General features: G+C 37.5%; 1 protein-coding gene across 7 annotated transcripts in view; it reads right to left on the bottom strand.

Moving 5' to 3' along the window:
* Positions 1-15,251, bottom strand: part of CASK (calcium/calmodulin dependent serine protein kinase) — a 316,004-nt gene that overhangs the window by 25,406 nt on the left and 275,347 nt on the right. For 2 of the 7 annotated variants that reach the window (XM_058658921.1, XM_058658922.1), the window contains exons 16-20: positions 9,630-9,715; positions 8,537-8,605; positions 5,926-5,994; positions 4,485-4,520; positions 2,609-2,805 (exon numbers count right to left, since the gene is read on the bottom strand). In XM_058658921.1, coding sequence (XP_058514904.1) covers positions 2,609-2,805; positions 4,485-4,520; positions 5,926-5,994; positions 8,537-8,605; positions 9,630-9,715 — 457 coding nt within the window. The remainder of the gene's footprint in view (positions 1-2,608; positions 2,806-4,484; positions 4,521-5,925; positions 5,995-8,536; positions 8,606-9,629; positions 9,716-15,251) is intronic. The other 5 variants (XM_058658924.1, XM_058658925.1, XM_058658926.1 and 2 more) reach the window with 3 other exon arrangements.

The following is a 15,251-nucleotide window of genomic DNA, read 5'->3' as shown; positions in this document are numbered from 1 at the left end:
CTACTTTTCTTTGTAAAATAAAAGTTGACATTAAAAATCTTATCTATTTTCATATTGAAACAGAGGGAGAGAAGGAAGGAGGGAGACAGATACTTTCCACTCTACAAATGCTGGGCCAGGCTAAAGGCAGAAGTCAAGAGCTCCATTTGGGTTGCCCACGTTGGTGGCAGGGTCCCAAGTTTTTGGGTCCTCTGCTTCCCATGATGTGCATTAACAGGAAGCGGGGTCAGAAGCAGAGCTGGGACTCAAAGCCAGGCACTTCAACATGGGACATGGGTATCCCAAGACGTGTCTTAATTACCATACCACCCACCCACCCACTACAGGCCTTGGGTCATAAACTTGGTTCTCTTGCACAGAAATATTCAGCAACAGCAAATGTTCTCTTGACAAAATGGGCATTTAAGAAAAAAATCATTTTGATGAAAGGTTTTCATCTAAAAACCAGTCAGAGTTCCCCTAGTACCTTTCCAGCTATTCAATGCTTTCAAGGTCATTAGAAAACCGTATTTCCTGCGGTACTTCCTCCTTTGTTATGGCAGGAGGACTGATCCAAACAGCCTAGTCCACCATAACTGGGAATAGGAAGTAAATCCACTTTCCCCACTGCTCCTCAGTTACAAATTATGGGAGAAATATGACTTACATAGAAGATCTGGCTTGGGAAAAGAGGTCTAAAAGCCTCCTATTTAAAATGAATGCCCATGATGTATGGCAATATTCAAGAAGACATTTATGAGCATAATGGCCTCCTTATCAAAACAACCCAGATATCACTTCCCTCCTACTGCACCTTAAATCTGTTTCTGAAACATCAGTGTGAAAGACAATGCCAGATGGGAGGATACTGCCTCGATATTTGGATCCACATTTCTCAAGTGTAAGAAGAAAGCCTAAGCTGCCAGAGCTCTATATTTAAGAATATATTTGGGAAACGCAGGATAGCTGAAAGAGGCGATCAAATATGAGATTAACGGAAAAACATCTCTTTGTTAGCGGGAAAAAGCAATTAGAAATGCTTGTGGAGTCAATGTCTTTGGTCTTCTTTAGCTAGGTTCGAGTATTCAACAGGGAGCAGGAACTAGCAGAATACTCAATTCCTGGATATTTTGGGTTACATGAAACAAAACTCAAACATTAAGTGATCTTTGATATATTGTCCAAGGACCAAGAAAGGTCAGGTCATCAGCATTTTTCAAGTAACAGTTTAACTAACCAAACTGTAACAATAGTACAAATATATTTTACTAAAATACAGGAAGGTATTTCAAAAAGTTTGGGGAAAAATGGAATTAAAAGGTGAGTTTGCTTTGGTACAAAACACTTTCAAGCCCATGTTTGTGATGGGTCTTCAAAACATGAGAGATGTGTATTATGAAAAAATGTATACACAGATTTCATTTTTTTTTAACCAAACTAAATTTATCCTTTAACTCCATTTTTTTTCTGTGAACTTTCTGGAGTCACCTCATTTAGTGATTTGTGACTCCTCTTAGCTGAAAACAGGGTTCAGGGGAAGGTACCGTGCTGTAGTGGCATAACCACGGCCTGGGAGGCCCACATCTCGTATCAGAGTGCCTTATTTCCTTTCTGATCCAGCTTCCTGTTAACGCACCTGGGAGGTGACAGACAGCAAGCACTTGGGACCCTGCCACCCATAGAGGAGACACAGAGTTCCTGGTTTCTGGCTTAGAGCTGGGCTCCTGGTGGTGTTGTGGGTATTTGGAGAGTAAAGCAGCAGATGGAAGATCTCTACTCCTGCCTTACCCTGCCCCCATTTGTCACTTTTCCTTTACTTAAAAAAAAAAAAAAAAAAAGAGTAGGGTTTAAAATCCCTGTGTAACGTCAGCTTGCTTTCAGAGTTTAAAGCCATTTTTGAAAGAGAATTGGCAAAGCAAAGAAAGCAGCTTTTGACTTCTCTTTTCTCCTAATGATGAAATGTATTTTTCTTTCAAATACTGCCTAAGGAGTGGGCATCAGCTGCACTGGCTTTACTGACCTCTTGGGATGCTGATGTTGAATCCTGGATAGTCTGCTTTTGATCCAGCTGCCTGATGTGAACCCTAAGAGGCAGCAGGTCATAGCTCGAGTATTTGCATTTGTGACACCTGTCTGGAGACCTGGATTGAGTTCTGGCCGTGTGGATTTGGCCGGGCTTAGCCTAAGCTCTTGCAGCCATTTGGGGAGTATATCAGTGGACAGAGGATCTCTCTTTGTCTTTCTGCTTTCCAAATAAGATTAAAAAACAAAAACAAAAACCCAACCTGAGTGACAGAGTCACGGAATGAAAGTCGGCAGAGAGGCAAAGAGAAGGTACATCTAAATAAAAACACCAGTCTAGAAGGAACTGCAGCAGTACACAGGAGTGGCTGTGTGGTAAGACTGCTGTGGTCCAAGGCTAAGTCACTTGACTCTCTCCAGACCTTCTTCCTTTATGTGTAAAACCAAGACCTGATTCTACGCCTGGTTTCTCATGGGACACTGTGGACTTAGAACTCTTGGATGATTACTTTACAAGTTTGATGGCCTAGCAAAGCAAGGAATAGATCAAATGCCATTTCACACCACAAAGCATATTATAAAACAAACAGAACAACAACAAACATACCATTCCTGGAGTTCAGGGGAAGGAATGAGACCTGCAGTTCCATTTTTGGAGTTTTCCAGTTTACCCTGCCACCAATTGTGATCATCCTTACTAATAATCTGGATGATGTCACCAACTCTGAATCGAATGCCAGCTTCTTTGCAGGGGATGAGGTCATCCTTGGCTGGATCATATTCAAATTGTGCTCTTACATAGATCTATAAAACAGGAGTTTGTAAGAAAGGATGCCATGGTGCTGTGAAATAAAACAGTTAGCTCTAATCTACTAACCACATGTCACCATTTACAATACAAACAGGACCTCAGATGGTAAAAACAAAAATGATGCATGGAAATACAACGGAAAAAAAACACCCCACCACATCTACTACCAGAAACAATGTAATACCTTTAGATGCGTGCAGTTTCAAAACTTTGCTATTTTGATTTGGAAGGGACACTTAAAATACTTGTTCAGTAGAAACAGTGACTTAATTTTCAGTTATACTACAACGGAATAGGCCTGTAAATGATTACCGTTTTCAAACCTGTCTAGGTTACTCTGATGCTATTGTTAAGCTGTAATGACCACACACATGTGGCAGCTTTAAGCTAAATATACCAGCAATCAGAGTAAGCTTTGGCTCTAAAATAGCACAGGATAAAAAACCAGCAAGAATTCTGGAAGCACCCTACAAAATGCCTACATGACAATTAGTAGTGTGTCTAAACACTGCAGATAAACTTAAATGTAATTCATGATTCTTTTTTTTTCATGATTCTTTAAAAATTTACAAAATGGTTTATTTTTTAAAAGATGATTTAGAGTTTATGTTTGTATTTTACTCTTCAGAGACAATAAAAATGAATTTAAATCTCTACCAATTGGAAAACTGAAATCACAGAGCTCCAAAACATATATAGCTCAAAGTTCTGAGTTTTCTGTCACATAAATTTACTTGCAAACAGATTAGCATATAAGGAGTTAGCATATGGTAGTGTTTTGTGAATTACTGGATTTCTAAATGCTTTAAAATAAGGCATTACATATCCAATGTTGGTCAATTATGCAGTCTTAACACTAAAGTGAGTGATTTCTATGAGGTGCTAATTTATGTAAGTCTTAACTTCAAATCTGATTACTTTTTAATGCCACATTTCAAGAAAAACTTCCATAAAAACCTAATATTTTGAATTAAATTTGAATATTTATGTTTAAGTCACTGTAAAACCAACCTGAAGGTTTTGGAAGCGTGTGATTTTTCTTTTTATTTTCTGCAAAAATAAAATCCAGCCTATAAAATGAACAGAGCTCTCCATTTGCACATGAAATCCATACTTTAAAAGTGCTGGCAATTTGAAAGTTACTTGCTAGTATTAGGCAGCACTTAACTTCTTGTTTCAACTAACAGGCATATCATGTTGTAAGGCCAAGGTATTTATGCCCTTCTTATTTTTCATTGTAAGTGGTTCTTATACACATGCACATACAAACTGATGACAAAGTTTTCAAATTCAGGGAAGTAATGCTTAGAAAAGCTTCCCAGCATGTACTTTGTTTTAGCTACTTTAAAAATTCTGAGAATTTTGTAACCTTCAAAACTCTTTTCCATGCCCAGAGGCAGGCCTATAAGACCTCCAATGACTGAATTCTCAATGATCAACACAAAATTATCAGGTTGAAATTACAATAACCACCACAGCTACAAAGATGTGAGGCAAAAAATTCTGTATAGAGAATTAGTCATGTGTAATGTGTTAAAATGAAATGGTACAAGCTTTCAATGCTCAAATGTTATGGTCCAAAATGCAGACATTATGGGATGGAAAGGGTTAATAAGGGATTGGCTATTAGCAGCTCAGTTTAGAGAAGTTTCTAGAGAGGATATCTATTCACCTGTCGTCCTTTTGGTTGGGCAGTTGATGGCAAGTCCTGCAGAATAAAGCCAACCCAGGAGAAAAATTTTCATTTACTTGTCAAGAGCACAAAGTAATTTGTGTGTTCTGTTACAATATGGTTAAAAAATGAGCTAGATTTAAGTTGTAGAGACATAATATGCATTATTCCATTTCTCAGAAATGTTGAGTTATCAAAAAGTCAAACCCCAGGCCATTGAGCAGCAAGCTGAAGAAAGCAGGTAAGTTTAAGCAGAGAGAAAATGTGTTCTTAAGAAATAATTCAGCATCTTCAACACAAAAGCCACTGCAAGTTAAACAGCCTATTAAAAAAAAGTTCCCAACTAAAAGGAGCTATTGCCCTTTTCAACTCTGTCACTGCAACCACTTAGATTTTCAGAAATTCCATTGCTGTATGGATTCTCACCATCTCAAAAGTATGAAATATTAACTTATCAATGAATTCCTTTGGTAGCCTATTTTAAAGATAAGAATGATGCTACAAATTTCTTCCATAATTTCTTTTACTGACAGAATCAATACTATTCCGTTTGAGATGATCTCTATAATTTTACCTGATATAAATCTTGGCATATATATTTAAAGGGCAAATGAAAAGTCAGAAAAACGGCAATACTGCTGCATCATTAGAACTGTAATAATTTCAGCTGGGTCATAAACAGCAGTAGCAGCAACTTAGAGATTTGCTTACCCCCAGATATTGCAAACCTACAAGTGCTTCCATTTGTTTAAAATAATTAAAGACAATTCCTTCTCTATTGCAAAACAGATAGTTCTGAAAAATGTTACATTCCATGTTCAAGTTCAATATAAAGTACTTTGTGTTAAAGATGTGATAACAGCGTGGCTTAAGTGCAGTGTGAAGCCAGTTCCTTTTGCTTTTCATATCCAGGCAAGGCTTATAATTCACAAAAATATGTGCACGTACCACAATAACAGAGGGCACACCAATTCGTACACTTAGATAGCGGAAACTAAAACACGTTGCTGATATCACTTCGAATAGAAAACCATACAGCCCGAGAATACCCAGACATCTACTCTGCAAAACCCTCACATTCCTTTGTCTTTCCCATAGGAAAAAGAATATATTCTGAAATTAAAAAAAATTTTCCATTTGTTTCCTTTGCATAGCTTTGAGAAAAGTCTTGCATTATATTAGGATGGCACAGAAATACTTTGGGAGTGACCAGAGTGGTCTTCAAGTATGTTTCTTCAGATTTAACTACTAGAAGTTTTTTTTTTTATAAGTGAGAAGAAAATGTTGCAGATTTTCCAGGAGTGAACTGCATTGTCGCTGTAGTAGCCTTGTGGATCTGCAGAAGACAATCTTTCCACTGAACACATGTAACTAGAACACTTATGGCAGGTGAGCACCAACAAAATTGTCACACTTGGCTGTGTGGAGCTAGAGTTCTTACCGAAACAGAATTGTTAGTGCTGCTATGACCATTAGCTGGGGACTGTCTGGAAGTGGAGGGGGAATCTCTCTGAAATAAGACACAAGGTTCATTAACACAGAACACCGGCACAGAAACAGAAATTTACATCAACAGTTACAATCAGTCTGACAACCATTTCCTTTGAGGTTTGAGCAGTAAAGGTGTCACACTGACTTACTTGCATGATTTCACTGAAGTAAAGAAAAAAATTTTGCATTTTGAAGATTCACATATTTTAAGTCATGAATATGCCATTCAGTTATCATTTCTTTCCTGTCTGCTGTATTACATGGCCTCTGCTTTCTTTTAATGAGACCCAAAAGAGTGACTTGATATTAAAGCCCTATATCATAAGATGGTAAATATTAGCATGGAATTATTGTGCTGAAGTGCCAACTGCTTAATTATTACTCAAGATTAGATTTGGAACTCTTTTTTTTTTGGCAATTTTTAGATACCTTGGTGGCAATAATTAACAAAAGGCTCAATCTGAAGAGAAACAAACCTAAAAGAAAGACTTCTCTACATTGTAATCACCTTAGATTCTAGAACAGATAATACTGGTAAAGGGTGAAAGATGGATTCACACCAGGGAACAACTCTTTTGTTTTGTTTTAGCTCATTTTCACAAACTGATTAAAATAACCATCTTGAGCCTTAAACAATTTTACACTGCCAGTAAAGATCTGAGAAGCCACAGCCTCTCTCCCTACATCCATGCTCCTAGACCATGCTCTCTCTATTCAAGACACTAAAAAATCCTTTCCTGGCTTCATTCTCTTAGTGTCTAAATCAACCTCCAGGATAAGAAAAAGGAGAAGAAAATTTGCACAGTACATTTTCATTTCTGGTTTGGTAGGGTTCTTTTAAGCTCTTGAGATGTACATGTTTGCCAGAAGATTTAAAGAGACTGTCTGCAATTTGTTCAAATGAAAGGTAATGGGATTCCTTAGAGGAGGGCTCTCACACCACTGAGCGGATCTACCTCCAGGTGGCCCCTCAGAGCATCAAGTCAGCAGGGCCAAGGTGAGAAGCAGGGGTTTACTCTTTGGCCAACGGCCTGGGTACAGAAATAAGCCACAGAGCCTTTCTTAGAGAGGTAGTGCCCTAGTTTGGAAGCAGGAGGGTCACAGAGTTGAGGGTGTGGCTAGCAGCAGCAATATTTTCTCTTCAAAGGTGAAGAAGGGAAGAGGGGTTTCTTACTCAAGAGAGCATAAACTTTACATGGATAATACTGGTCCTAGCCCCAAACTAGCTGAATCACTTCCAAGACAAGAGAAATTGGTGTTAATAACTAACAACACTTTCTTGTTAGTTAGCCAGGGACAAAACCCACTTGTATTTATCAGATTTCTTCCACAGATGAGAGGTGATATGAGCAACATCTGTGACTTTAGAATATTAAAATTATTTACATAAAATGTGTGCATGACATCCTCTTTTTTTCCTAGTAAGGTCTGTGTCCTAGGCCACACATTTCAAGAGTTCAAATTCTGGAGCAGAAGGAGTTCTGCATTTTGTGTTGAAACACACTATTAATTGAAGTTCCGTAGGAAGCCACCAAGAGGAGCTCAAGCCCCAATATAATGGACACCCCAATTTGTCATGCCTCACTAAAAATACATATGACAAAATGGCAAATTCTTATACATATCCTCAACAGGTTAAGAAAAATATATAAAGCCTGGCACTTTGAGGGTGAAATTTACAGCTTCACTAGAGGCTGCAAGAAATAGAATGTTTGCTTCAAATTCTGCAAAGAATAAATCTAGTAATTTCCCATTAGTCTTAAAATTAACTTCAGAAAATGTGCACAGCAATGGATATGCACATGGAAGACCAAGCTCCAGTAAGTAACACTCAGGCTCGATGTGCATAAACCAAACAGTAATACTGATCATGCCAGTTTATATTTCTAAGATAAAAAAATAGATTTTTGAACCTAACTTAATAACTAATACCAAACTGAGTAATACAGGTTAGAAGAACTACAGATTCTATGCAATAAACCTATTTTAAGGGGAAAAAAACTTGCTTACGAGTCATATTCCAAATGTAAACAATTTTACAGAAGGTTACAAAAGCCTGCTGCCCTCTAGTCAAGTGAGTTATCAAGTTATCACAGATCTTCCCATCTACAGAGCTGTCAAATTTATTTGAGCAGCTCTATCTCAATGCAAATAGACTACTTCTCAGGTTCTTGGAAAGAAGAACTCTCTATGTGATTTCCTAGCAAGGGAAGTGAATCTACTTCCTGGAAACATTGCAATTATGTTCTTTGTTTTTTTTTTTTCCCCTAAGAGATTCCATTTTTTTCTAGAGTGAGTCTTAGGCTATTATTCGTAGCTTCTCTGTATTTCGCTTAGATTTCAGCCTGCAAAAAGTTCAAGTGCTGGGGAGACTGAAGGAAGCAGGGCTGAGTAGGTGGATGGGACCTACTCTGTTCCGTTATCTTTGTTGTAAAATTGGTGTGCAGTGATCTAACAGCACAGGCAGAAACAATTTCCCAGAAAGCAAAAACATTCAGCCATCAGCAGACAGTTAGTTAAGAACTCAGGAGAGATGGGGGTGCTTTGTTAAGAGTTATTACCTCACAGGATGAAGACTGAGTGCGGTAACTTGGCACGATCTTGAAGGTGATACTCCCCCGCATTTCCCTCTGGAGAAAGAAAAAGGAGAGCTCGCTTATAAACAAAACTTTCACAATCAAAACACATGAGAAAGTACTCACAACATGTGAAGGAAATCTGTTGGAGTCCGCTGAGAACACAGGGTCCTAAACCCAAACCTCCTTAGAGAGCGGAGGCTGCTGATGTTAACAACAGAGGCAGTTCCCTGCGAGAAGCCCAGCAAAGTGAAGGCTGACTGCCTTGTTCAGATGGCAACAGCCTCACAAATCTTCCATGGCTACATTTTTTTTTTTAGACAGGGATGCAAAACAGTCCAAGTGACATGCCTTTCAAAAAGTAAATGTTTTTAAATTAAACTAGACAACAGAATAAGTAACCACATTACATTTTGGATGCTATATTATGATGGCATACTCCATCAAATTTGCTTCTGACTTGTTCATTTCAGCTGTATTACTGCGGTGAGTCTTGGTGCTTATCTCACATTAGATAGGCATTGCTGCTATGCTGCAATGGGAGGAAGCACAAGGGGTCTGAAACATCTCCCTTAAGGGCCTGCCATTCAGTTTTTTTTAAAAAAAGGTCCAAAGCTGCATTTGAACACAGATGTTGGTTATGTATGGCCCAAACCGGCCTGGTCTGCTACGACAAACGTACTGCAGCAGGCTGTGACTCAGCAACAGGAAAGTGGTTTCTGACATTGCTGATGTCAGGAAAGTTGAGGTCACCGAGGAGCCAGTTTGCACATCTACTCACACACTCTGCACAGGTTTTCTGTACACATCTGCTAGATATGAAATAGAAAGTAAGGAATGAAAGGAGGGTGTTAAAGCCCACATTGCCAACGGTAGGCCAAAGGCTTGCAAACTACTGCATGGAAGCATTTTACTAGTTGTTAGTTTTTAGGACTACTCTATAAGTTCAAGTCCTCCCAAGTGGTGGTAGCAGAAATACTCTGATGACAAAGAAATGCTTATCATTTGTATGTGGAAAAATAAGCTCAAGAACTGAAGTTAAATGTAGAAAGGGAAAAAAACCCTTTCATTTACTTACAAGCATTTTTTGCAGCTGTTCCACTGTTTGGTTAGCCACACTGATGCCATTGATTTCTCGAATTTCATCACCAACATGAAGTGTGCCTAGGAAATTAGACAGATTTATTAAATGCAAGGCAGTGATGTAATTTGAGAAATTAAGTGAACTACTGAAGTTCAATATTCCGGAAAGAGGTAGGTTTGGCTACAGTAGGGCTATCTAACTCATGTAGCCAACTCGCCCAAGGAGATATACCTACTTGCGGGAAGGCACAGCAGTATTCATGGCCATGGAATCTGGTTACTTTTCTGAGACAGCTACTGAGCAAGTATGACTTTGGGTTCCAGACTGGGTTCAGATCTGAGTTTTTTTGCTTCACTAGCTTTAAGTTCTTGGAGAATTTACAGGAAGACATGACTCACTTTTCACATTTATAAATGGAGACGAAAACAGTACCCATGCCTTAGGATTGCTTTGAGGACTAAATGAATTGAACATGAACTCAAAAACAATGAGAAAACCCAATGCCAAAATGATAAGACCAAATCACTATCTGTTGAAGCTAACTTTGAATGTAAATGGCTTAAACTCAATCAAAAGACATAGGCTAGCAGACTGGGTCAAAAAACAGGACCCATCTATCTGTTGCCTATAGAAGACATATCTCATCAACAAAGATAAGGGAAAGGATGGAAAAGGATATTCCAGGCTAAGGAAAGTAAAAACAAGCTGGTGTAGCCATTCTAATATCAGATTAATATAGATTTCAATGTGAAAACCATTAAAAGAGATGGAGGACACCACACAACGATTAAGGGCTCCATTCAGCAAGAAGAAATCATGATAATAAATGCATATGCACCAAATGCCAGGGTACCTAGATACGTGAAACAAATATTAATGGATATTAACGGACTTAAATGGAGAAAAGACTCCAATACAGTAATAGTGGGGAACCACAACACCCCACTAACTTCAACGGACACAACAATGGAACCAAAACTTAGCAAGGAAACAACAGAAACACAAAGACAATAGAACAAATGTACTTGATATCTATAGAGTCTTTTGTTCTATAGACACAGAATACACTTTTTCTCATCAGTACATAGAAAAGTCCAGGACTGACCATATTATAGTCTACAAAACAAGCCTCAGCAAATTAAAAAAAATTAAATCATACTATGCATCTTCTCAGACCGTAATGGAATGAAATTGGAGACCAACAAGTCAAAATACCCCAGAAGATATGCAAACACGTGGAAACTGAACAACATGCTGCTACATGAACAAAGGATTATGGGAAAAAAATCAAAGAGGAGATTTAAAAATTGCTTGAAATGAATGAAGGCATCAATACACTATGTCAAAACATGTGGGACACAATCTAGGTAGTATTAGAAAGAAAGTTCATTGCAATTAGTGCCTATGTCAAGAGAACAGAAAGGTACCAGATAAATGGGCTAGCCATATATTTAAAGGAGCTAGAAGAACAATAGCAAAATAATCCCAAGATTAATAGAAAAGAAGAAATAATCAAAATAAGGGAGGAAATAAACCAGAGACCAAAAGATCAACGAATCAAAAAGCTGGCTTTTTGAGAAAATCAACAAAATTAATTCCCTACTCACCCAACTAATCAAAAAAGAAGATATGAAACAATAGAATCAGAGAAAACAAAGGAAATGTAACAATGGATAACTTGAACAGACATAGAATAATCAGGAATTACTACAAGCAACCACAAGCCAGCAAATTGGAAGACCAGGCAGAAATGGACAGATTTCTGGACACATACAATCTACCAAAATTGAATAATAAGGTAATTAAAAATCTAAATAGCCCTATAACCAGGATGGGGATGTAGTAATTAAATCAACAACAACAACAACAACAACAACAACAACAACAACAACAACATCAACAGCAACAGTGGCAGTGGCAGCAGCAACAACAATAACAGCAGCCCAGGACCAGACAGCCTCACTGCTGAACTCTACCAAACATTCCAAGAACTTACCCCAAACTCCACAAGCTATTCCAAACAACAGAGAGGAGGTAATCCATCCAAACTCCTTCTTTGAAGCCAACATCACCTTAATACCAAAGCCAGATAGAGACACAACAGAGAAAGAGAACTACAGGCCAATATTCCTGATAAAAATAGATGCAAAAATCCTCAATAAAATACTAGCTAACAGAATCCAACACTACATCAGACAGATCATTCACCCGGTCAGGTGGGATTTATCCCTGGCATGCAGGGATGGTTTAACATACACAAATCAATAAATGTGATACACCATGTTAACAAAATGAAGAATAAAAACCATATGATCATCTCAATAGATGTAGAAATGGGACTTAATTAAATCCAACATCACTCCATACTAAAAATCCTAAGCAAGGTAGGCATAGAAGGAACATTTTACAACACAAAGCAATATACGAAAAACCTAATGCTAGTATCATAATTAAAGACTGGATGCTTTCCCCCTAAGATTTGGAACTAGACAAGAATGCCTGCTATCACAACTACTATTCAACATGGTATTGGAATTTCTCACTAGAGCTATTAGGCAAGAAAAAGAAATTGAAAGAATTCAAATTGAAAACAGAATTAAAATTATCCCTGTTTGCCGATGAACATTTGAAAGAGATACACTAAAACATACACATAAAATGACTGGAAATAAAAGGATGGAATAAGATATGTTAGAATAAGTTTCACATAGAAAGTACTAGTAAGGACAGAACTGGTCACTAAGCTTTTTGTATGCATCTAATGAAACAACTTCAAAAACATAAGCCAAAAGTGAGTATTCTGTAAGTAGAAAACAAAAAAACTCTATACAATGATAGGCCATTTCAATGATTATTGATAGGTCAAACAAATAAAAAAAAAAGTAGCCACGGTATGAATCCAAAAAATAACCACCAACCCCTAAACCAATTATTCTGTAGGGAATGCTGTGTTCAATTATCAAAAAAGAAACATTCTTAAGTACACATGGACCGTTTACAAAAATGATTAAAACACTGTGCCTAAGCAAGTTTCTGAACAACTCCTTGAAATGATGTCATATAGACCACATTGCAATTGGGTTAAAAGAAAATTACAAAAAAAGAGATAGAGGAAATCACCTTGAATAAAGACTATAAGAAATACTTCCAAATAGCGTCAATCAAAAATATTAGAAACACAAATATATTTATAACTGAATTATAATAAAATTGGTGACTTTAAATGCCTTATATTTGAAAAAGAAAGAGGGGCTGGCATGGTGTCATAGCAGGCTTATCTTCCAGGTGTGGTGCTGGCATCCTAGACAGGCAACTAGTTTTGTGTCCCAGATCCTCCTTGTTTTTTTTAAAATTTATTTATTTATTTTCATTGGAAAAGTAATTTACAGAGAGAATGAGTAACAAAGAGGGAAACATCTTCATCTGATGGTTTACTCCCCAAATGGCTGCAATGGCTGGAGCTGAGCTGATCTGAAGCCAGGAGCCAGGAACTTTTGGGACTCCCATGTGTGTGCAGGGTCCCAAGACTATGGGCTATCCTCCACTACCTTTCCAGGCCATATGCCAGGAGCTGTATCGGAAGTGGAGCAGCCACTATACAAACCAGTGTGCATATGGGATGCCAGTGCTACAAGGCAGAGAATTAGCCAGTTGAGCCATCATGCTGGCCCCATCTTTACTTCTAATCCAGCTCCCTGCTTATGACCTGGGAAAGCAGAGGAGGATGGCTCAAGTTCTTGATCCGTTATACCTGTGTGGTAGACTCAGACAAAGCTTCTGCACTCTTTGGACCAGTCTTAGTCAGGCCATTGCAGCTATTTGGGGAGTAAACCAGTGGATAGAAGATTCTCTCTCTCTCTCTCACTCTATCTCTGTAACTCAAACTTTCAAGTAAAAAAAAAATCTTTTAAATAAAAAGAAAGAATGGAAATAAATGAACTCCATGTAACTTTAAAAGTCAGCCCCAAACCAACAGAGGTAAAAAGGAGATTCTAAGAATTAGATCATAAAAAAATTGAAAGAAAATAAACATACAAGGGATAAAATGAAAAAGAAAAATCCCAAATAGGTTTCTGAATAAACCTTTCACAAGGATGATCAAGAGGAAAAAGGAAGGGCCACATAAAAAACGAAGGATATAATGATAGAACAGAGGAAAGGGTGAAGACACTTTTTGCAATGGTATTTAAAAGCTTAGAATTTTTTAAGGAAACAAACAGATGCAAAAACAAAAATAAAATTTCTCCCCCCTCTAAAAAAAAGGAGAAACAAGACCAAAACAACAGGTCCTGATACTTTCATAGGCAAATTGCATGAAATTTTCAAAGTACAAATCGTTCCCATATTATATAGTCTTTCAGAGAACCAGTGAGAAGACACTGTCCATGTTGTTTCTGGAGGCTGCTGTGACTATGAAACTAAAATTAGAGAAACACGAGAAAGCAAAATTAACTACATGCCAGACTAACTCATAAAGGCAAATATCAAAGTCCTAAACAAAATGTTACCACACAGAACTGAGAAGTCAACAATGAAGAGAAAGCATGATAATTAACCTGGGTTTACCTGAGAAACATAAAAGGGTGGGTTGGACATCTTTAAAGTTATGGATCACATTAATAGGTAACAGGAAAAGACAACAGATCGTTTCAAAGGACACAGAAAATTCATCTGATAAATTTCAAAAGCTACTCATAATTAAAATGCTTAGCAACTAAGAATATGTAAGAAACTTCCTTAGTCCTAAAATGAGATGTGTACTAAAAACCTACAGTACACACTATTTTTAATAGGAAAACATTGGCCCGATTCCTTTTAAAAGCAGGACTAGGATAAGGATGTCTATCATACCACTTGCTAAAGTCTACAGATTCTAGCCAGTGAAGGAATGAAACAACAGTTTAAAGAAATGATGTGTCTTTACTGAGTATGTAGTCAATTACCAAAATTAACACAGAAAAAAAATATATATATATATACTGGAATCTAATTCCAAATATCCTTCTAAGTGAGTGCTGATCACCTCTAAGCCTATAGATTCCCCTGAAAGGAGCAACCCTGCAAGGCAGCGCTTTGTATTCACAGTGGTTTCCTCCAAAGAGAAGGCTGCACTCAAATGTCTTACTTCCTGCTCTCTGGGGATAAGAAAAGAGGTTTTTAAGTACAAAAATAACCATCTCAAAGTAAGTAGCCTGCCAGGAGAGCCATTTTTGGAAGATCCCCTGTATTCTAAGTGCATTTAACTTCAGTGCTTTCAAAGAGAAGCCTAGATTTACATGTCTTAAATCTCAGCCATTCTTGAGCATTGTCTGAAGTTCTTTCTCGAAAGCATTCTTCATCCATTTCAATTCTTAGTGATCTCCTGCCTCAGAATGATTACAAGTTACTGCAGCAAGCACTAGGAATTTAATCACTGATTTGATATTTTTTATTTAATTTTTTAATATATTTACCCAACTCTATGATGTCCTAATGTATCAATAGCAAATCTCATTCCTGAATGAGGGCAACTGTCAAGCTGTTATTTAATTTTATATCTATCCATCCAACTATCATTCCAGAACATATGTCTCCCCTACATTCCTGATATGATACTGTATCCCCCGTGATCTCTAA

This window comes from Ochotona princeps, chromosome X (genome assembly GCF_030435755.1).
Source record: "Ochotona princeps isolate mOchPri1 chromosome X, mOchPri1.hap1, whole genome shotgun sequence".
NCBI classification, from domain to species: domain Eukaryota; kingdom Metazoa; phylum Chordata; class Mammalia; order Lagomorpha; family Ochotonidae; genus Ochotona; species Ochotona princeps.
Note: the sequence above shows the minus strand (reverse complement) of the source record. Positions and strands in the feature narration are given on the sequence as shown.